The 21,992-nt window shown below is 45.6% G+C and overlaps 2 protein-coding genes across 2 annotated transcripts in view; one reads left to right on the forward strand and one right to left on the reverse strand.

Moving 5' to 3' along the window:
* Positions 1-275: 275 nt before the first annotated feature.
* LOC149372599 (vacuolar protein sorting-associated protein 37A-like) lies at positions 276-14,503 on the reverse strand. The gene is made up of 11 exons (XM_089567099.1): positions 14,277-14,503; positions 13,797-13,871; positions 13,589-13,703; positions 12,049-12,137; positions 10,603-10,684; positions 9,213-9,280; positions 6,865-6,992; positions 6,377-6,435; positions 4,787-4,949; positions 3,872-3,921; positions 276-709 (listed from the first exon to the last, which is right to left on the reverse strand). The coding sequence occupies exons 1-11, from the start codon at positions 14,381-14,383 to the stop codon at positions 635-637; spliced, it is 1,011 nt and encodes a 336-aa protein (XP_089423225.1). The 5' UTR covers positions 14,384-14,503; the 3' UTR covers positions 276-634.
* A 41-nt stretch (positions 14,504-14,544) lies between these two features.
* Positions 14,545-21,992, forward strand: part of Pop2 (CCR4-NOT transcription complex subunit Pop2) — a 29,913-nt gene continuing 22,465 nt past the window's right edge. The window contains exons 1-2 of the mRNA XM_089567100.1: positions 14,545-14,680; positions 19,704-19,952. Coding sequence (XP_089423226.1) covers positions 19,764-19,952 — 189 coding nt within the window. The 5' untranslated portion in view covers positions 14,545-14,680; positions 19,704-19,763. The remainder of the gene's footprint in view (positions 14,681-19,703; positions 19,953-21,992) is intronic.

Genomic DNA, 21,992 nt, shown 5'->3' on the forward strand with positions numbered 1-21,992 from the left:
GTTTCAGACGATGCGAACAAGTAGATGTTGAGAGCAAACATTTACCCACTGTACGCTGCTGTGCAGGCAAATAGCAGCACGGAAATACTTGAATTCTATACAGTCCATGCACCAATTCAGACTTGCCACATGACAAGTGTAATCTCAAGTAAGATAGCATAATCTACTATGTACTTGATGATTCTCACTGATAGGAACATAGATTGGTGAGAACTTCAGGACAGCCACTCAATTCATGGCAGTCACTGTCATATTACAAAACATCACACTCATCATTCTTTGCCAGAGATTTGTAAAAAAAAGAAAAAGCTGTATCATCCATCTTTATTCGAAAAACACTAGGTGTTTCCCTTTCATTCGTGACATTGCCTTTCTTCAACAGCTCCTTGGCAATTTATAAATAAGTATTATTTGGCTAAGTATATGTACACGAGTTTAATTTGTTGAATATAAAAAAGGCCACTCTTCTTCACTGAATGCAAAAGGAACGAGCTGAGCAAAGCCCGCAGCACACTATGTACAGTGATGATGCGCGCAATGTGAGAGTGCACATCCGGCCACAGGTGGGTGGCAGTGGGCTGGGCGTCGTCCATTTTTGTTCGCATCTGGCCACCCATCCACACCTTCCCGAGAATCAAAAGCCGTGCCTGTGCAGCTCCTGGAGCTGGGCGTGCAACTTCTCCTCCTTCACTCGCCTCACGTGCCCGAGCTGGAAAAAGAAATGGAGGCATAATTTGTTCAGGCTCTATGTCGCTTGGATGAGCATCGTGAAATAGCACAGCCAGGAATAGCACACTGCCAAAACATTGAGGGCAGTTGCGCTACTGGTAGCAGCAACTGCTATAGACCTTCCCCACTGCCGTATTGCTTGCTGGACTACTGCATACACCATGCTTGTGCCTTCATCCACAAAGCAGTCCAACGAACAACATGGTGACACCCTTTGGGAAAGTCTGTACGGGGTCCACGGTTGTTATCATCATCAGCAGCAGCAACCAGCTCATGTCCACTGCAGCAAAAGGGCCTCTCCCTATGCTCTTCAATCATCCTTGCCTTGGTAGTAACCACCAGAGCTTTTTGATACAGTGAAAGCTCGTTAATTCAAAACTCGATAATTCGAACTACACTACTTGGTCCGGCCAAGCTCCATAGAGATCTGTGTATAAAAAAGCCCGTTAATTCGAAAGCGAGTCGGTTCCGTTACGGATAATTCGAACTACGCGCCACCGCGTCTTGGCGGCTTGGCACACAGCATGTGGCCAAAAAAAAAAAAAAAGCACCTCCTCCGCATAGTTAGAGGCTGCGTACGTTCTTCTAAACGGGGACAGAAGATGGAACTAGATAAAACCTTGGAAGAGTGGGTAAAGCTTAAATGGCGCCACCACTGGCGCAGTGGCCAGCGCCATTGGAGGGAAGGGGCTGGCGACCGCGCTGGCGGCTGCCTACCCTCTTTTCCGCGCAACCTCCGGAACTCGCAACTAAATGCTCGTTAATTCGAGCCCTGCTAATTCGAAAATACAGATAAGCACTGTCAGCGCGGTCCCAGCCAACGTCCATGAAGGCTATGACTTCGGACGGGCGTTATGAAAGTGTCGTCCATGCTTCCACCCATCGGTCGGTCGCCAACGGAAGCACGCGCTCAGCCGCCGCGAACAAGACGCCGGCACAAGCGCTGGCATTCTGCCAAAGTTAGCTTCCCCCTTGCTGGAGCTAATGTCAAAAGTGATGTTATCGCTGCGCAGCATCTTGGCGCGCCGCCAAGAAATGCGTTGTGGGCCGTGACGGTGCCAAACGGAGGGAAGCGTTGACTGACGCTTTTTTTTTTTCAGATTCTTAGGCAAAAATCGGGGGTGGGTGGGTTCATTATGTGAGTGGGTTCGTTACGCGAGTAAATACCCTACATACACCGTAATGCAAATGGTTCTTGTCGGTTTTTTCGCGGCCATTCGATAATTCGAACATCGGATAATTCAAAGCTTTTCCCGGTCCCGTGAAGTTCGAATTAACGAGCTTTTACTGTACTATTACTAGTTGTGAAACTTCTCATAGGGTCCGTGTATCAAAAAACGGCGAGGTGGCCAAAATTCGAGTTTTACGGATTCCTGTGCCGCTCGTGGTCGGTAACCTAAACTATGTTCAAGTTGCAAACTTACAAGATTGTTGATAAATGCACATCAGCCTGGCAACAAAATCAATGGTTCAGAAGCATTAACAAAAATCCATAAATTTAATAGCCCGAGAGATAGAGATAAATTAATTTTTTGAAGTGGAGTTTCCCAAGTGGTATAATTTAAGAGAACTTCTTGCTGGGCTAGTTAGTAATTCATTGTAAAGTAAAGGCGTCAAAAACCACACACACACACAAGACAAGAGAACGGGACAGTTGTGAGTGACGCTCTGTCCCGTTCTCTTGTGTGTGTGTGTGATTTTTGGCACCTTTACTTTACAATAATTTAAGAGCTCTGGCAACCACAGCCACACTATCCCAGCAAGTAGTCGAGGGTTTGACGGCATACCGTCTGGTCAGGAATCATGGTGATGAGGATTGCTGGTCACTGGCCAAAGTCACACACACACACGTATTTTCTGCAAGCATGGTGTCAACATCGCGCACGTCCCCACTGGCAAGGTACGAACAGAACTGGTGAATGTGAAGGACAGGCTCCCTCGTGAAAGGTTTCCAGGCGTAGTGTATGAAATCGACTGCGCCGATTGCTCATCAATATATATTGGTGAGACAAAGGACTTTAGGAGACACCTGAGAGAGCACCAGAACGACGTCCGAAACCAGAAAGTAACATCTAACGCCATCGCCGAGCATGCGCAAGAATCCAGCCACGAGATTAACTGGGATCAAGTAAAGATATTGACAACAGAAAAGAACACATCAGCACGGCAGAATCTTGAGTCGCTTATCATACAGACATCATCTAACACACTAAACAGGAATGACGGGACTCTACATCCTATCTATGCTAAATCATTAAAAACGCTACTGAGTGCTACAAAAGGACGGATCCGTGTGCCGATTGCTTCATAGTGAACAAGGGAGCCGTAGCGCTCCCGAAACGTCTTTCCATCTTGACTTTGGCCAGTGACCAGCAATCCTCATCACTATCCCAGCAAACTTCCTTATCTCATCTCTCCACCTGAATCCACTCTTTTACACCCAGAAACCACAGCTTATTTGTCTGCTGCTTTACATGTCCCGCCCAGGTCAGTTTTTTTTCCTCTCGATACCCGCCATATCACTAACCCACATTTGTTCTCCAATCCATGTCTTGCTTTGACCGACTCTCAAGATCACCTCTATAATTTTTTCTTTCCAAAGCACACTGCTGTCCCCAGTCTAATTTCAAGCCCCTTGCTAGCCTCCATGCTTGCCTGTGATTATGGTTGTGTAAAAATGCTGTCGCACAGTCGTTGGTCCTCACTTATTGTTAGTGCAAATTAACCACCGCTTTCAAATATGGTGCGCATAACTATTGTGTGGACATAATACATTACTCTACCACCTATGGCATCTTGTGTAAGGGTGCAGTCCCTTGTTGGAGCTGAGCAGTGGTAGCTTTTGGGGCACAAGCCCCCTGGACATGCTTTGGATAAACTAAATGCGCTGCACTGAGCCACACATGCAGGCTATTCAGATTGCATTTAGGGCTATACAGTAAATAGTTGCTTCTGACAACTTTTTGGCTGAAAAAAAAAAGAAAAAAAGCCTTGCTTGCTTAGGCTGACACCTCCGCTTAATTTTCGACTGAATATTAATGGCAGGGCCTCAATGACTGGACTAATTATTGGGATGATTTTAATTTAATCTTCATTGAATAAAACCGAAGCAGCAAACATCAGAAATGGCAAAGCCACTTACCGTTCTTTTTTCCATGAACTTTGCAAGGAACGCATCTGTACTAAGTTTGCCTGGCAGGTTGCAGAGCAGAGAGCAAAGAAACAATGTGTTAGGCAATAAAATTAACCAATAAAGAAACTCATGCAATGAACATATCGACACACAAAACCCCAGCACTGCCAGCACTTGCAAGTTAGATTATGCTATTGTGCTCAATACGACTTGAAACACATGCGGAGTGAATCAACTGAGGTTTCTGCTTGACAGTTAATCAATGTGCCTTCACACAGAACAGCCAGCTTTGAAAACATTCAGTGCACCTTGCTCTTTGCATTGACAGCCAAATGTGTAATTTTCAAGCATTGCTCAGTTTAGTTCTTGAAGCACTACTGGGTTTGCAGCACTTCAAGAACTAAGCTACTGCCACATCTTGTGCACTGCAGCTCATACTGACCATATCTTACTGCTTTATCAGTATTTTTCCTCACTCATCTTGTTTATGAACTGGGCACTATACTAGCAATGACCTGTTGCAAAAACAGAAGGTGCCAATCAAGCTGGTATAAGGCCTGCTTTCTATCCCCATTCATTGCATTTTCTATTCATATAAAAAAAAAAAAGCTCAAGGTGAAGTGAACTGAATATGAGCAAACAAGTTTAGCCTAGCAGGTGCTGAAAATGACAGAATACTCGACAAAACGAAGGTGTCCTTGATTCACGCCAGCATACACAAAGCACTGTTCTTTCAAGAGTTTCAACACCTCCAACACAAAAATGCACGTCACTCGTGTGAATACTGCAGCACTGAACATGTCAAATGATTGCTCAAGAATGCATGGACAATAGTGCTACTGAACCACAGCCAGAAAACAAAGCGGAAGAGAAGAGAAAATGGGAAGCCAAGAGAACAGTAGACCATGACAAGGGGTGGCTCACCATCAAGGAACTCCTGAGCAATGGCGTCGGCCTCCTCCTCTGCAGTTTGTGTGGCCACGCGCAGGTTGTCTTGCAGTGTGGACGGGTGGTAAGCCTGCATCTGGGCCTCCAGCACCTGGCTGTTCTGTTCAAACTCCTCCTTCAGCACATTCACCTCGTCCACCTGCAATGCACACGTTACGGGCACTGCTTACAACTATGGCAATACGACTGACTAAAGGGGCCTGGAAGCACTTATTGCCAATAAGAATACTTTTCGTCTCTAAATAGAGCAGTGTCAATTAGATCACGAACATGAGCTGACGATATCCTAGCTGAAAACAAGAGGATGAAATGGACTTGGGCAGGCCATGTAATGCACAGAAATTATGACCACCTGTCACAGTATAATAAAGTGGATGCTAAGACAAGATGTTATTTGTTCAAGGCAGGAGGTTACATGGAGAAAAGACGTGAAGGAAGTCTGCCAGAGTATGGTTGCTACTGGCCCCACAAAACATGTACCTAGAAATCACTAAGAAAGACGTTTGCGTAAATAATGACGACTCTGTCTCTGAAGCTTTCTTCTCTTCTCTTGGCATTGCTAGTGTATTGCAAGCCTGATTGGAAGGCCCGGAGCAGCACATGAAATGCGCACTTAATCACGTGAGATCATGCTCAGATTTTTTTTTCGCAATGACATACGAGCATGCTATCCTCTACTATTCATCGTAAAGTACGGCAAATGAAACAAAAAAGGCATACAAAAAAACATCCTGATCAAACAGTAGCACTGAAGGATGCCACAAGGTTTACATTAGTAGAATAAAGGGCTAACAAGGTTTCGTGACACTTTTTAATGCTGCCCATTTTTTTCCCTCATGGCAATTTTGATACCGGCTCTTGTATCACGTGTCTACAGTAAACGAAAAGCCCCAGTTAAAGGAAAAAGAAAGTTTACAATTCACAATAAAGCTTACTTTTGGGTGGCAGAGCAACTATTTTCAAGCAGAGAGGACCTCCAGACTTCCTGCCTTCTCCCAGAGTCATAAAGTCATAGTGATAGCAGTAACAACAACTGCAACTTAATAACAGTGCTTCTGTAAGGATGTCGTCATCATGCTGGACAGTTTGCAAAGTGAAGAGAGAAAGGAATTTTAATGAGAGGAAAAGGTGGAGAGGTCGGCTGGTGGTAATATGGCCATAGCCTGCTACTCCAAGTGTTTTAACACATGTTAAAGGCATGACAAGACCATTCATTAGCAGCTGACAATAACCAGCTCAACATGCCTAATGCAAAATCATCTTGGGCATATGCGGAATGTGTGGGGTTCGATCCCCAGTGCCGCGCCGGGTACCCATCGGTTATCCAAAGGGTACAAGCTTTCCCCAGGCTTGGCTCCTTTGGGGTGAAATGCTCGGAATACGAGTCAATGACCCCATCTTGTGTAGACCAGAACACCTCGTGCCATAGCACATCTTGGCCAAGCTGCCCTTGCGCCATTAAAAATGGCAGTCATCATCACCACCTTGGTTGTACACACCATTTTCGAGAATTCTTTTCCAGCTTTCTTTTGAACAGGCCTTGCAGAACTAGTCTGGTGATCTCACCTTTTGCAAAAGAACATGCTTGCGCTGCTCCATAATAGGCTTGAGTTCCAGAGTTTTGCCTGAGTGTTGTATCAAAAAAAGGAAGAGGAAAAAGAGGATGTTTTTAAGGAAACTACAACCCTGGGAGAACTGAATCACCACGTCGCTCTTGAGCACATTTTTTGCCAAATGCAAACAGAGGATGAATTCTGTGAATGCATGACAATTACTAACACCCCCCCCCCCCCCCCCACACACACACACACACATGCAGGCACGCACCACAGAGAGCACAAGTCACCTCAATAAGTCTCCACACATTAACAAGGGTGGCACAGCAACAAATTTAGGTGACAACAGCAACAAATTCTACAGGTGGAAAAAACTGTGTGGCCAGATGAGGCAAGCAGTTCTGAGGAGACGTTAATGAGTATGCTACTGCTGCTAAAAAATGCCAAGGCGTGCTTGCCACGGGAAGCAGAGCAGAAGAAGACAGCGCCAAGACTCACGTGCCAACTGCTCATTCTGGGTCACCATGTGCTGCCTGATCTCTTCAGAGCGCAGTACCTCTGGCAGCTGCTCGACAAACTCCTGCAGTTTGCCATCCTCTTTGAGAAGCTCTTCTAGCTGGACATTGCTGCATGAAAAAGCCAAAAAGCCAAGGTGAGCATCTCAGGAGTTCCTGATTACTTTAGCAAAAATTCAGCCATCTTGCTTCTTCTTCCGTCACTTAACTCAAAGTTTGAGACAGGAAGAATAAAAAATTCCCTTTGTATTGCAGAGCTGCCTTGTTCCCTTCAGGACACACTGCTACTGCTGGCGAACTGGTGCTAGAAAGCAAATCTCAAGCTCATATTTCGCATCATGGTGTACATTGTGTGAATGCGTTGAGCTATCTTGCTCTGAGACTGCAGTTCACTTATGCATGAAAGTATGAGAGCTTCCCATAACATTATGTGTAATTATATTTTGAGGCAAGCTTCTACTTCTCTCTTCGTCTGATGGCTTATAATCCGTACTCTTGACATCAAGAAATGCAATACATCAAATAGCATGCTCTTTTCATTTAATGGCTTGCATTTCTTGATGCCACACGAAAAAAAGCAAGAGTAGGGATTTGCAAACCTAGCCAGCAAAATCCCTACTCTTGCTTTTTTCATTTGGCATCAAGAAATGCAAGACACTAAATGAAGAAAGAAGTGGAAGCTTGGGATTTTCAATCCTAGCTTGCAGGATAGGGTTGAAGATATGGTGATGATGAAAAACATTTTTTAATGAAACCTTTTAATCTGTGAGTGAGACTATATTCAACATCTCCACTGGCCGATGTGGCGGCAAGAACCCTTTCGACAAACCATATATGACTTCGCAGTTTCATGTCTAAAGTGAGTAATGATTTTTTTTTTCTGCTGCAACCAGATGACTTCACATTGCATTTAGTGCCATGCAGTGTTTAGTCAACATCAGTTCGGTGCCAGCATGCACACGGCGTCCTCATGTATTTCTGTGCTGTATCCATGAATGCATCGTGTGCTGCATTTCCGCGTTGCAAAACTTTGCACTGTTTTCTCACGAAGCACTGTCTACTAGTACTTGGATGTACTTCGCAAGGTGTATTTTAATGCTGAGCAGCATGCAAGAAGATTGGGTGATTGTGTATGTCCCTCAAGAGAGGAAGAGCATTTCTGCTGTCTTCTTTGGTGTGCCATATGGCTAGGTATTGCCGCGTGGCAACATATTTACGTGCTTGCTGTACGTGCGTGTGATGCACTAGTTCACTGCATAAGTTCTCACTCCTAAGTTTTCTTCGTAATTATGCAAGGCAGTTCTGAAGAATTAATTGGGTAAAAAGATTTGGGAAATAAGAGCCTTGCTTTGCAAACGACATCAGTAAAGTTACTATCCATGAGACGCATAGTTTTCTGCAAGTAAAGCTGAAAGCTGATACCCCCAAACCTTTCTACCGCCTCTTATTCCAAAAAAAGAACGCAATAATTTTTTTTGGCTTACAGATACAAGCCCTGCTAATAATATACTGCCACTTCCAAAAAGCTGCCACCCATTAACGCAAAGCACATGTCGCATGCATGGCTCAGGCATGGGAGCCATGAGAAACATGACGGTGAAACATGAATGTCTTCGAAGACTTGATTCATATTGCAGCGAAGAAGCACAAACACACAGAGAAGGAACACGCAAAAAACACGGACGAACGCTGCGTTCGTCCGTGTTTTTTGCGTGTTCCTTCTCTGTGTGTTTGTGCTTCTTCACTGCAATAAAAATCAAGAATGTTACCAACTTGCCCAAAAACGTGTTTTACTCAAGTATATGTCTTCGAAGACAAGTGTGCCAACATGCCATGCCTGTGTTTATGGCCAATATAGCCAACCTCTTGCTTCCAGGCTTGCGTACTATGCCACAAAGATATCAGAACTATATTTTCACAAGTTCCCCATTTTGCGACACTTTTGCAAGCGGGTGTGTGTACTGAGGTGCAATGAAACCACAGACATCCAGGTCAATGGGTATGATCCAAAATACAACCTTAGACTTCAGTCAACCAAATGATCATGCAGGCTTTCGTAAAGAATACTCAGAAATAGACCATATTCACACTACCAATCTGGTGATTGAGAAATGCGAACATTGCAAGCAGCTACGTATATGCATTACCATATTTTATACTCTAGTACAATTCTGTGGTAATATTCAGGATTCTGTGAACACATATACTACAGAAACTGCCAGTGGCTGGAATCACCAACTTCGAAAGGTAGCATGCATACCGAAATTGCAGTTTTGGCCCTCTCCTTTTACTAGCAATAAACACATGAATATGCAACTCCTGTGATCTCACCTTAGCTTGCTGAGCTGAGGGAATTGACAAGGAGATGCTAAGCTCTTGAAGGGGCTTGCAGAGGAAGTCTGTTTTAGGAAAGAGAGGAAAACAAAAGAGAAGAAACAGGCTCACATTACGGCAGCTTAAAATGCCAGCAATAAACAGTGTTTATGTGTAGAAGTGTACCAATGTGAACCTGCTACGTCATTTCTGCACTGTGATGGTTTGGTTTGGTTTATGGGGTTTAACGTCCCAAAGCGACTAAGGCTATGAGAGACGCCGTAGTGGAGGGCTCCGGAAATTTCGACCACCTGGGGTTCTATAACGTGCACTGACATCGCACAGTACACGGGCCTCTAGAATTTCTCCTCCAAAGAAATTCAACCGCCGCGGCCGGGATCGAACCCGCGACTTTCGGGTCAGCAGCCGAGCACTATAACCGCTGAGCCACCGCGGCGGCTTCTGCACTGTGAGGCTAGCAATATTATGGTGATGCACTGATAGGCATGAAATAAGGAAATATTTTCTTTGCAGACAGTAGGCTTAACGGGTTCTCTAAAATAATTTTTACAATTTTTTTTCCAACCAAGTGGTCTCTCTGAGGGAACTTACACAAAAAATTTTCTCATAAGACTGGTTTTTTGTTTTTTATTGGTAAAGTAAGTTATGTTGCAGGCAGCTGCATCTACAAACACCTGCTCACTGTTCGTTAACCCTTTAACCACCCACACCAAGCAGTACTCGTCAAGAGTTTACACTAATATCGCCAATAAAGAGTTACACTCGTCCGGTCCGTTGATGCATTGCTCCCACCGCCAAAGATGAATTACTGTCGACAGTTGTGTTGGCTGAAATTTTAGACCAATACAGGGTGGTAGTAGTCGATGAAATGCATTTTGCCCCTTTAGCGTATTTTAAGCCTGACAAGAGACAGTTGCGCTGAAAAAATTTGGCATCTTGGTATATTTTTCACTATTAATTTGGCAGTAAAGGGTTAATGTGTACTGTTTGACGCTGACCTTCACATCATTTGTTAACCCTCATTAGGCAGTCCAAAAGACCTTTCATTTAAAACCAGCATGCTTCCATGAATTTAAAGAATCACCTTATGATGCAGAAATCATCATGACCACATCCTTGTTTTTGTGCCCTTTCCAAACATTATTGTTGTTCCCTTCAGGGCTTTAAATTATTCATAAATTTTTTTTATGCAGCAGCATTTTCACATGGCAATGTTCTGCTACCACACAGATAAGGTCGGCCCAGCTTAGAAGAAGCTCTTAGGCAGTCTTAATGAAGAGCAGCAAACGGTGGAAGATATTGCTGGCCCCAGTCGTGTCACCACATCCGTACTTTCCACTCTATAGCAACATCCCCAGCTTGTAAGAAAGTCTGCAGGGCCTCTCACCAATGCTGCAGCTGGAATCTTCGGTTCGCCAAAACCTGAGGGCCCGCTTAACAATGGCGGCAATGGAAATGTGGCATTGGTCCTGGCAAAGAGAAATCCAGGTTCAGGTATTGTACCCACACACCAAAATGAAAACTGACACAATGGACATCTACGGTGCAAACAGGATTAATCCTTGAAACGAGACAGAGGAGCTAGAGACGCAGCTCCAAGACACTAACCTCTACAATAGCCTCGACATCCTTTTCTGACCAGATCATTGTGTTGTGGTACAGACTATCCACAATGCTAAGACACTGACACAATGTTTGGTTCTTTTTATTGGGGTTAGCCACAATATTCCTGTTACACTTCTTGACAAAGAATTCTTTTGTCCTTCCACATGCAACAAGTGTTTCACTGAACAATGAAATTCTCGCTAAAAAAAAAAATGCACCTGTGCTGTTTTGAATACCTCTGTCACACGGTCATATTTGATCAGGATTAAGTTTCCTTCCCATTAAAGCTTAGAGCATGCTCAGCATACAGCCGTACTTGTACAAGTTGCAGCAAAGAAATGTGCTTAGAATGATGTAAAAGTAAATAAAAAAAAAAACACTTTTGATAGGCATGCAGCTTTGAACCTACTGCAGCAGTTTCTGCTGTTTCCGTTTGGTACAAGACCCCTTGCCAAGCATTTCACCCCAGAAGGGCTGAGCACCAGGCCGGGGAAATCTTGTATCTATTACATAACCGGTGAGAAACCGGGGGCGGGGAACCGAACACAGCACCTCCCAAATGTGAGGCGGATGCTCTACCACAAGGCCACCGCTTCCTTTATGAAATATATTTTTGCAATTTTTAATTTGCACTGCAATGTTTCCTGAGCACAAGGGTAGAAGCTTTTTATCAAGACTGAAAAACTCAACTGTGCTTCATAAACAGCTATGGCATTAAGCAGGATCAGGTTGGATCACGACTGAAACGGGCTGTGTAGCAATGCTGGATCTGTATTGATTTCCTAATTGATTCAATCAAGATTGAAACTGGCTATGCAACACTGATGCACTTCAATAAAAGAAACAAAACAGTAAATCTGTGGGGCCATGAGCAATATCGGTCAGTAACAAAAAAACAGTCATTTGGGTTTGTTGTAGTTATGCTTCACTGCATAATAGGGTGCCATAAAGATAGAGACAGCACAACAAGGAAAAAGTGAATGTTAATCACAGTGCAAACAGAGCTATGGCATGAACCAGGAAGTATGCATAGACACTCCACGAGGACCACATTCACTGTCTATGAAGCGCTCTGTTTCTGCCTGGAAATCAGGGTTATCTTGTACAGCTATAGAGATAGAGCCCTATCAGTCATTTGGCCAGTATTTTTCATTAGTGCTCCTCTTGTTACACCCCATCACTTCAAACATGACCAATGACAAACACACAAGGCAAGATAAACAATTACCTAGCAGTAGTACTGAGTTTAGGTGGGTGGTTCTGGAATTCCATCAGAATACCCTGGATTATTCTTCCAAGGTCTGTGTGCATGGAGAACTGGAGAAGAAGAGAACACAAGTACCACATGAATACCTAAACAATTCTTGAGGGAGCCACTGACTAGGCATGGTGTCTGCAAGAAACGCAAGATTTTGAACAGGCCTGGATGAAAGCTGTTTGACTCGACCTGCAAGCACCAGCACAAGGGAAATGCTGTCACCACTAACTTCTGATCATGTGCACTTTCACCTGCTGTTTATGCAAAAGTTATCCTCGTACTATTGTTTTCCTGGTGCCAATGGCTATTCTTGACATCTGTACTTGAACAGTGGTGACTCTGGTGCCACAAGTATTAATGCGGGGACAGACTTTACCCTAGCTATGCTTTTACCTCATGTACAAAATGTCGTATCAGCTGAGTATGCCACATAGCAAAGAGGGACTGCAATCGATAGCAGACAAAAGGAAGGGTTTGGACTGCAATCACGGTTTCAAGGCTTTGTTCAAACTGTTTTGTGACCAGCACGTGCTGCACGAGTCAGTAGAGGTGCTAGGATTAGGGCAGCATGACCAACAAAAGCAGCTGCCTGTATGAAAGCAATACAAGCCAATAGCTATACCTGCGTGAAACCCGCACAAGCACACAATAAGAGCAAGTGTCCAAATCCATACAGACACAAGGCGACATTGTAGTGTCTGCAGCAATGTCATGCAGCTAGACAATGCTGAATAAAACAAAATAAAATTTGCCATAGCATTCACTGATATGTTTGAAGAGCTCTGCAAGCCACACTGCATTGTTCCATTCAGTCTATAGTTATATTTACTGTTTTGAGGCTGTGTGCCAAGCTTTTCATCATAAAAGAAACTTTGAAGTTGAGGTTTTTCTTGTGCATTGCCACTTTGTGCACTTTTTTCATCACCTGTCTCAAGGGTGATGCGCCTGCTTACAATTTGGTTTCAGGTAAAATGACATCACGCAACTTTCTTCAGCTGTACTGGCAGTGCTAGTGAAACATGTAGGTTCACAAAGCAATTTTAATGCAGCAGGAGTGATACCCAAGGGCATTTCTTGAGCCATGCATCTTCTCAGTCACAACATGCCTTCTTCGTGACTATACCAAGTGATTTTGATTGGGATATCAATGGTTCAATGCAATGCATGTCTGCAGAGCTTCACATGGCGCCACAACTATGAACACCAGAGCTGACACGGAATGAATGCACCCCCGGTGCAATATCACTGATTGCAAAACTGAACACTTCAATCTGTGCATGACTGCTGCGAGATACATTTCCTAGAAAGCAATGGCAATGAAAGTGCACAGGATGAAGAACGCGTCTCATGAAATTGCAGCTAAGCAGCAAGCTGCGATGCCAAGTAGTAACGCTCATTAGTCGCAGCTATACGTTACCTCGTTTGCGTAATCGAGTCCAACGATCTGTCTTCTATGGAAATCTAGCAGCATTGTTTAGTTTCCTTAACTAGGAAAGGGAACAAAGCGTACCGCAGTGAGCGCTGGCACGCCCGTAACGTGATGCTGTTCATCCAGCATCGGATGAATAGCAGGCGGCGTCACTTTCAGAATCGGACATTCGTGAGGAAAGGAACTCGGCAGGTGTCTGAAAGAGAGCAGCAAGTATCACACCCGGCGTAGCAGGCCCATGGCCGCCTCGGCTGTCGATGGGGAAATTTCACGGACTGGTTTCACTCACATTTCCAAACTGAAGGAGTTTCCGTCAGCGACGAACGGAACCCGAAACTCTTTGTCCGCTTCGACAACTACGATGCTGCGAGCAACAAAATACAAAACGCATTGGCCACAAAACACAACAAGCCAAGCAAAGACATGAGGAGCTTCGTAACTCTGGCTTTTATTAACGACAATCTAATATAACTGAAATTTTATTACTGTGACGGCTAATATGCGAATGCAGACGTAAAACTGTAAGAAAACCGCTCAAGCGAGCTGCACGGTCATGTAGTACTGTCGCACCGTGCACGCTCAGGTGATTGTACTGCACGCAGTGGAATCGTTCGAAACATCTGCAGTGAGCACCCCGAACGAAAAGCAACGAATAGTTTACGCCCGAGAAAAAGCATGTCGTGTTCTGCAGTGTGCAAGAGGGCACCAATAAGCACAACAAAGCAGTGATCGAATCATCGAGCGAAAATGACAATCAACTGGCGCTCACTTGGGACAACAGGACCTGATGGAGGCTATCTGACGTTGTCGTTGGAGCAGTAATGGTGACGGTTGGCTCACTTCATTAGTCCTGCGACCGAAGATCGCTTGGAACATTACTGCCGCAACTCACAAGAAGAAAAGGTAATTTGAGGCAAATTTATCACAGCCGATTCAGAACAAACAGCACTCAACTGATCGCAATGGTGACATCATACGACGGCTTTCTCATATCCGTGACGTCACTTCTTCCTGTGCGTTATAACCGGTGACGCCCATTTTTTTTACCCAGCATTCACGTGAACGATCTCAAAAACAGCAGAAACGTGAAAAGTGTTTGCTGAAAAGTTTTGAGGATTGGTCAGTGCGGCTTTTTCCACCGAGCGATGCATAGGAGTGACTCCTGTACTTGAAGTAAGGACCATTATCATTGCTCGGCGTTGCGTACGCGTGCCCAGCTTGCTCTTGTTCGTGCTAATGCCGAAACGTGCCTCCCCAAGTGCTATGTGTCCGCGTTTGAAGTTAGGCCTAGTACCTGGCTGAAATCGCTAAAAATGGAGTTGTATCGTCATGTTTCGGCTCATATTTTCTGCTGTGCTTGTGCAAGAGACCATCGCTCACCAGACTGAGCCGTTTCGAAGCAGGTTATCTGTTCTGGGGTTGCGGCGATCGGCCCAAATCTTGGTGGGGTCCACTGAAAACGTCACTGCACAAGCACGACGAGACAAGCACAGGGCTGGCATTTGATGTTTCTCTTCCGTCTCATCCCCGCGATTCAACCGGAGATTTTGTGGCCGCGCTGCTTGTTACAGAGAACTCCGGTGGTAGGTGTATTAGACATCTCGGAAGCCCACGGGATCGCTTTGAACTGTGAAAAAGGAAAGCATTCAACTCCTTTGTTCTCGGAGGCCTTCTCGCCTGGGCGGCATTACCGATGTTTGTGCCTTTCATTTCAAGGTAGTACCTGAACGTTGCACTTTTTTGGCGGGCCAAAGTATGTCCCACGTGCGCCAAGCTTGACGCAGCCCGCGTGCCAAGTCTATTTTTCTTGAAACGCGTTGCTCGCTAGCTTTGAAGGGACAGAAACTCACTCACGGTTGACCTGTACAGAATACCCACTGAGTACGAAGGAAAGTACTGAAAACAGTTCCTTTTTAGAACTGTCTGCACGTATTTAGGGAGGCTTCGTTTGGGTATCGGCTTGCGTGATGCGGCCTGCGCATTCTTTGAAAGCATCGACATGTCGTATCCCGTGTAATATGTCTCATGCGCTATTCAACCGAAAGGGCGGTCGATAACGCGAGTGGTTGGTCGCCTTCCCGTACCGATTGGTTGGTGAACACGCTGCAAAAACGCTAGCACCGGCTTATATGTTGCAGAGTAAAGTATAGGACCAAGATACCCATCGACTTCGATCCCTGGCACACAGTTATAAGCTTTCACAGGTTCTTGTTTTTACGTATCTGTTCCTCCCTGCTGCGTGTTGCAGGCCGTTCTCAACCAGTTAGTGCACGTCTTCTGCAGTTGTGGTATTCGGTCTTGAAAATTTGGCAGTGCTGCTTTAAAGAATTCTGGCCTCATATGTCTAATCTTTGATGACTGGGCAGGCATTCTGGATAGGGTAATCTGCTTCTGTCAAGTTCCCTTCCCATCTCTTGGGCATATGATGTAATGAAAATTGTATAGACTCGTTAGTTTAATGATATTGCTGAGTGGGCTTTTTAATTGTGGTGCTGGTAAAGGGAATGCCTTGTCTTGTATTCGGGTCAGCAACTGTTGCAATCTTAGGAGGTGTTACTGTGGTCTTAGTGGTGGGATTAACGGAGATAGTATCGCATCATGTGCTTGTGTGCTGCAAGCATATGCATGCTAGTGCAAAGCACTGAGGCTGTGTTGTGTTTTGCTGTTTGTATGTTAGGCCATTGGAATTTTTGTAGGACTTTATTGTTTGCCTGTGTTATGTTGTAGGTATTTCTGGCTCATAAAAATGACTCCTGTCACCACCAGTAACAAGCGTGTATCTTGCATCTGCAACTCTAGAATGTTTCCGTAGCCTTGTTATGACTGTAAAATGGTTTTCCATTCTACCGTAGTGCAAAAATATAACATGCAAGCTGTTTGTAGGGTCTGGGTCAGAAACCTTATTTCAATCACCTTTAAATTACTGGTTAATGCTGTTTAAAGGGAGACGAAAGAGAAATAGGAAATAACACATTACACTAGATGGATAGATGATTCGTCAGGAATGGCCCCGCCGCGGTGGCTCAGTGGTTACGGCGCTCGGCTGCTGGCTCGAAAGACGCGGGTTTGATCTTGGTGATCTTGGGTTTGAAGGCGAAATTCTAGAGGCCCGTATGCTGTGAGATGTCAGTGCACGTTAAAAAACCCCAGATGGTCGAAATTTCCGGAGCCCTCCACTATGGCGTCCCTCATAGCCTGAGTCGCTTTGGGACGTTAAACCCCGATAAACCAACGAAACCACACCAATTCGTCAGGAACGCCACCAACATTTTTTCTGTGTTGAAAGATGGCTGTGTTGCTGAGAAAATCGAACAAAATTCCTGATATCCCCCGCATTCAAGGACCCTCGAACCCAAGGATGTTATGTCATTTTTGTGATGTGTCTGCTGTGGCTCTCCGGCGAATCAGAGGCACCACTTCTGACAGTGAATGCCATTGAGAGCTTGCGTTTCTGATCTTGCTGCTTCCAACGGCAACATGCAGGCAGAGTGCACAGAATGCGAGGCAGAAACTCTACGTGTGTTTGTGTCACATCTTTCTGTCCATTGTCATTTTAGTCTTGGTTTCTCGGCTGCGCTTGCCACGGTGCTCCTCATATTCCGACGGTACTTGCCCATTGGTGGCGACATGGCATGCACGAGAAAGTGGTGAACCTATTGTAGGCAGCGAAGAATTCTCATCAACAGGTGCAGTCGCAGGAATCGCGAGGGGTGTCACCATGTGTGCTTTGCCTTTATGTAATTTTCTGGCTTGTGAAAGCTCTGTTTTCACTAAAGATGACTTATTTGCTATCACACGGATGGACACACACACTCGGATAGTGCACACCTCTTGCGTCTACACTCGCCGTGCATCTCAAGTTCACTTTAACTCGTGCTAATGAGCACTCATTTGTCATGTCGGCAGCTGGTTTGGGAACTCTTGATGACCATGCTAAAGCCGTCAAAGACACCACACAAGATACCCTCCGCTTCGAGCAGTGGCGCCGCAGAGTTGGAACAAAAGGGCGCCGCGACACATCTTGTAGTGCCTCATTGCTTCCCACGTGCATATACGCCCCCAGAGGATGTGCGGACAATGGTTGCCTCCTCCCGGTTTCCCGGGTGTTCTCCTGACACCACTAAACGAAATGACCACCAGTGTCTTTCAGTAGGGGCTGTGACTCTCCCCTTTCTTCTTGAGAAAAGAACTCAGGCATTTTTCATTTAGCATTTCTTTGGGCTGCTGTTCTTACAGTACCCCTGAATTATATTGGAAAGAGTCCTGTCGAGGAGAACTTTCTAGGATATTTCCCTGTTACACTGTGCATAGCATGGTTCCGTGCTCAAACAGTGGAGCATTGTGTTGTTAGAAGACTGCGGAGGTCTGTAGCAAGTGGCATTTTTGACTGTTCCAGCTCTATTTCTAGATATTGTGCTCCAAGACTTAGTTGCTGTGCAATTTTGCGCCTGCTGTGGCAGTTGCCAAGCATGCTGTTAGTGCCTTTGGCTGCCTTGCTGTCGGTTATATCTTTTGACAAACTCCTATTAATTGACTTGAAGGCTGCTTGCATATATTGTTTGCATTAGAGAAAAAAAAAAGCGCACATTTTATTTGTAAAGTGTTAAAAGGTTTCAGATTGTGTTGTTAGTTCCTTCTGCACAGCCTTGTGGTTGAACTTTGTGCAAAAAATAAGCATAAATTTCTTTGTTTTGTAGCTACTTGTTGGTATTACAGCTGCAGGGGCTCAGTGGCTGTAGTGTTCAGCTGCTGAGCCCGATGTTTCAGGAACGAATCCTGGCCGCATTTCGATGGAAGTGAAAATGCAAAAAACATCTGTGTGCTGTGTGATGCCAGTGTTTAAAGATTTAACCCCAGGTTGTCTGAATTTATTCAGAGCCCTGCACTACAGCGTGTCTCATAGCCTATGTGCAGCCTTGGGATGTTAAACCCTACACACCACACGCTGATCCTTCAGCTGTTATGCAAATGCTTCTGGTATGCATTTTATTGTACTTTATTACAATACAGTAGGTGTATTGCTGGCTTACTGTTATTTGAAGGCAGTGCTATTTTTAGCGCAAGGTCTAGTGCTGCTTTTATGAGGTCTTTTGCCCATACTGTTATCCCGCTCTCATTGCTGAACAGACTGCTTTTCATGGCACAGAGGGCATAATTTGGGAAATTGGAAAGCGCAGTTTATTTTGGATGTTCACGGTAGCTTAGAAAACAACCAGTGATGAATGAAAACCATGCCACTATCTTTAATTTTTGAGGTAGGATGAGAAGGCCTTGATGTGTCGATCCATTGTAAAATCCTGTTAATGGAAACAGCGTTTGGCCTACTCTTTTGAAGCACAAGGTGGCCTGGGCCACAGTTTTTTTGGGTACTGCAGATGCCATGGTTCACTTGCATGTCTAGGATCGTACGTCCAGGATCGTATGTCCAGGATCGTACGTCTAGGATCGTACGTGTGGGATCTTGGATTAAAATCTAGGGTGCACTAGGCCTGACGGTCTCTTTGCAAGTGCTATCAACTCGGTGTGTTGTAAAAGCTGCCGGTAATTATCTCTGTATAGTTTTGCTAATATGCTGTCAGGCTGGGCATTTGGCATCCCAAACAAACTGGCCACAAGAGTCTGGTGGGGAGGTTAAAGATTTATTGCAGCAGATTAGCAGCTGCTGGTGCAGGAGAGGGTTAATGGAGGACAATGGGAAAGGGCTTTGTCACAAGGCTGTTGATAGTGACGATGAGAGCTGCCTTAGACAGCCAGCCCTGGTGGCTTTTATTCCCTATCCATGAAGGGTTCCAGCAGTGTGGCAAGCACAGCCTAGTTTACTGTGTAGTGGCCAGTGCTGTTCGTGTTGATTCTTGCATTCATCCTTGCCATAACTGCATTGATGGTTATGGTGGTGGTGGCTATTTCCTTTGAAACAGGTCACTACTGCCTCTTACTGTAGTAGAGCCAAAAAGCATAAAGAAAAGAAGAGTTGAGAAACACTGGAAAATGAAATCACTTCAGTGTTGTTCAGTGTAAAGCCAGTGCGCCTTCGTGATTATGTCATGGTTTGCACCAAATAGCATTGTGTTGCCACTGAAACTATAGGCGCTACTTCATATTGCCAACCAATTTGTGGTCAGCTGGCCTGAAAAATTGTTGTCTTGGTTTCATCTGCGTGCTGCAACAACTAACACATCCGCGTGTTGTCTCTCAGGGTGGGCAGCCCCATGAGAGCATGTAATGGTGAGGCCGCAGCCCCGCATGTGTGGTGAGCATGCCTGCCCCCAGCACCGCGGGCAGCAGCCCCAGCGCAAACAGCGCTGGCAGCGCCGCTGGCGGCAGCACCAATGGACTGGTGGTCTGCAACGAGGCCTGCGGTATCCGCGACGTCTGGGCCTCCAACCTCGAAGACGAGTTCCGCACCATCATACGCGTCGTCCAGAAGTACAACTATGTTGCCATGGTGAGTGCTGCCAATGCCATTCCTGCATGTTGTGCGTGCATTTCTGACGCGTCTTTTTTTTTCTTGTTTTTTTTTTTTCACTACTGTCTGGATGGCTGGGACTGCTTAGGGGCTTGTGCAGTGTGCAAATGATGTGCTGCAGAGGCAAGAGAGTTAGTTATCACCTCAGCTGCTGGGTTTCCAAAAATGTCACTGGTGTAGTCCCGACTCCGAGCTGGTGCTGTGGTGCATGTCATCCCACAAGAAGTCTCGCAGCGTGTCCGTTGTCAGCGCATAGCATTTGTTCCGCAGTTCCATCACAAAGGAGAGCAGCTCTGCTTCCAATTGGAGAAATTGCACAGCTTGCCTCAGAAAGCATGCTTTTTGCATCTTGTGTTCCTCAATATTGGCATCCTTTTGGTTGCACCATTGTCGCACGCACTTTTCGGCCACGTCGAATTTCCTTCCTGCTGCAAGCTCCCAGCCGTGTAGCTATTACGATGCGTGCCCATCGTGCTAAAATTGCAATGCTCAGCGGCAGTACACGCAAGCCACAACTATGGTGAACTAACACACTACCACAACTGCCGTAGCCTTTGACAGCGACGAAAAGCTGGAGCTGGTGATACTGATGCGGATAGCGAGAGCTTGCGGTGGAGGAAAATGTTGACGGTGATGATGATGACCAGCGGCCTCAGGCGCCATCCATGGGCGGCATCTGGAAGCTTCTGTGCACGCGGATTTTGAAGGCTGTTCTGCGTGGGTCTTGGAAAGTTTTGATGCGGCCCTTACATGGCTTTTTTTTAATATTTCCTTCGGGAAAACAAGGTGCAGCCCGTACACAGGTGCGGCCCTTGTATCTACGGTCTATGCTGGTCTGTACTGAAATATGTTCTATGTCGGTCTATACTGAAATACGGTTTATACCGTATTTCACTGCTGCACTCACCATAGCTGCATAGCTGCATCACAGTAATTCAGTAGTGGCTTATGATGGAGTAATGATGCACCTGTGAAGTAGGCACAAGCTTCCTTTGTTTTTGTGCCTCATCATACCTATAGGCTTTCTTTGTGTTCGTGGTAGCTGAAAGTGTCTGTTCAAGATGCGATGGAGTGCTCTAGTGGTCACTACAGGTGGCACCGTACAGATTGCAGAGTTGAGCGTACAGACAATACTAATGTGATGGGCTGCAGTGTGAAACCTTCAGCAGCCATGGTGCATCAGGTGTGACCATACATCTGGCAGGTCACGGATTATCCAGGATCCATCTTTGGAGTGTGCTTTGCCTGTTGTCGTCATGGCTGTCATCCGAATTGAATGTTGCTGACTGCTGCTGTTCAAAGGGCAACTGAAACGGCACAAAAACCAGCAAAGGAACTGCTTATATATTTCCACTTGGCGATTGGTGATGCCAGGTGATTGGTCACTTAGTGGGAGTGGGGGATACTAAAGATGCGAGCCACAAAAGTAACATTTCCAAGGCGGTACGTTCACCTCGGACTGACACGATGAGCGATGGTGCAGAGTCGTGTAAGAAAGTGAAGGGGCTCAGTGTTTGAGGCATTAGGCGTGGTTCTTTCAGTTACGTTTTGCTTTGTTATCACTCTCTGTGCTGCTCTCGCCAAAGTGCCTTAACGCTTGCACACAACTGCCACCTGGCAAAGCACAGCTAAAGACACTTGACCTCTTTGTCGCAGGAGAGGCGCACCTAGCCACAAAAATCTTCGCGGAACACTTCAGAGAGCAGCCGGCACTTCTCTTAGTTTCAATTTCCCCACGGGCCGATCACTTCAAGCTATTGCACCTGTGCCAAAGGGACCCTGGTCGCATTAGGTTGCTCTGCCTTGAGCAGCCGAAAGTGAGAGAGGCCCATGCCTTGTAGGTTTTTTGCATAGTTTCAGTTGCTCTTCGGGAGGGAGACAGAATGCTGCTGTGCTCTGCTGTGTGCCTGATGCTAATGTTGAATAGGCTGTTGCCTTTGTGTTCCTAGTTTAGTTTGCACTGCTTGTGAATGCAAATGATTCCTCTGTATTGCTTCCTATAACACAAAGGCCACTTTG

The sequence above is a fragment of the Amblyomma mixtum genome, chromosome 1, assembly GCF_055824585.1.
Source record: "Amblyomma mixtum isolate Tamu chromosome 1, ASM5582458v1, whole genome shotgun sequence".
NCBI classification, from domain to species: Eukaryota; Metazoa; Arthropoda; class Arachnida; order Ixodida; family Ixodidae; genus Amblyomma; species Amblyomma mixtum.

Coding starts and splice junctions, on each gene's coding strand:
- LOC149372599 (XM_089567099.1), bottom strand. CDS start 14,383: ATGTTCCAAGCGATCTTCGGTCGCAGGACTAATGAAGTGAGCCAACCG. Junction 13,704..13,796: donor AACTCCTTCAGTTTGGAAAT/GTGAGTGAAACC, acceptor GCTCTCTTTCAG/ACACCTGCCGAGTTCCTTTC. Junction 710..3,871: donor AGTTCATGGAAAAAAGAACG/GTAAGTGGCTTT, acceptor TTCTTTTTCCAG/CTCGGGCACGTGAGGCGAGT.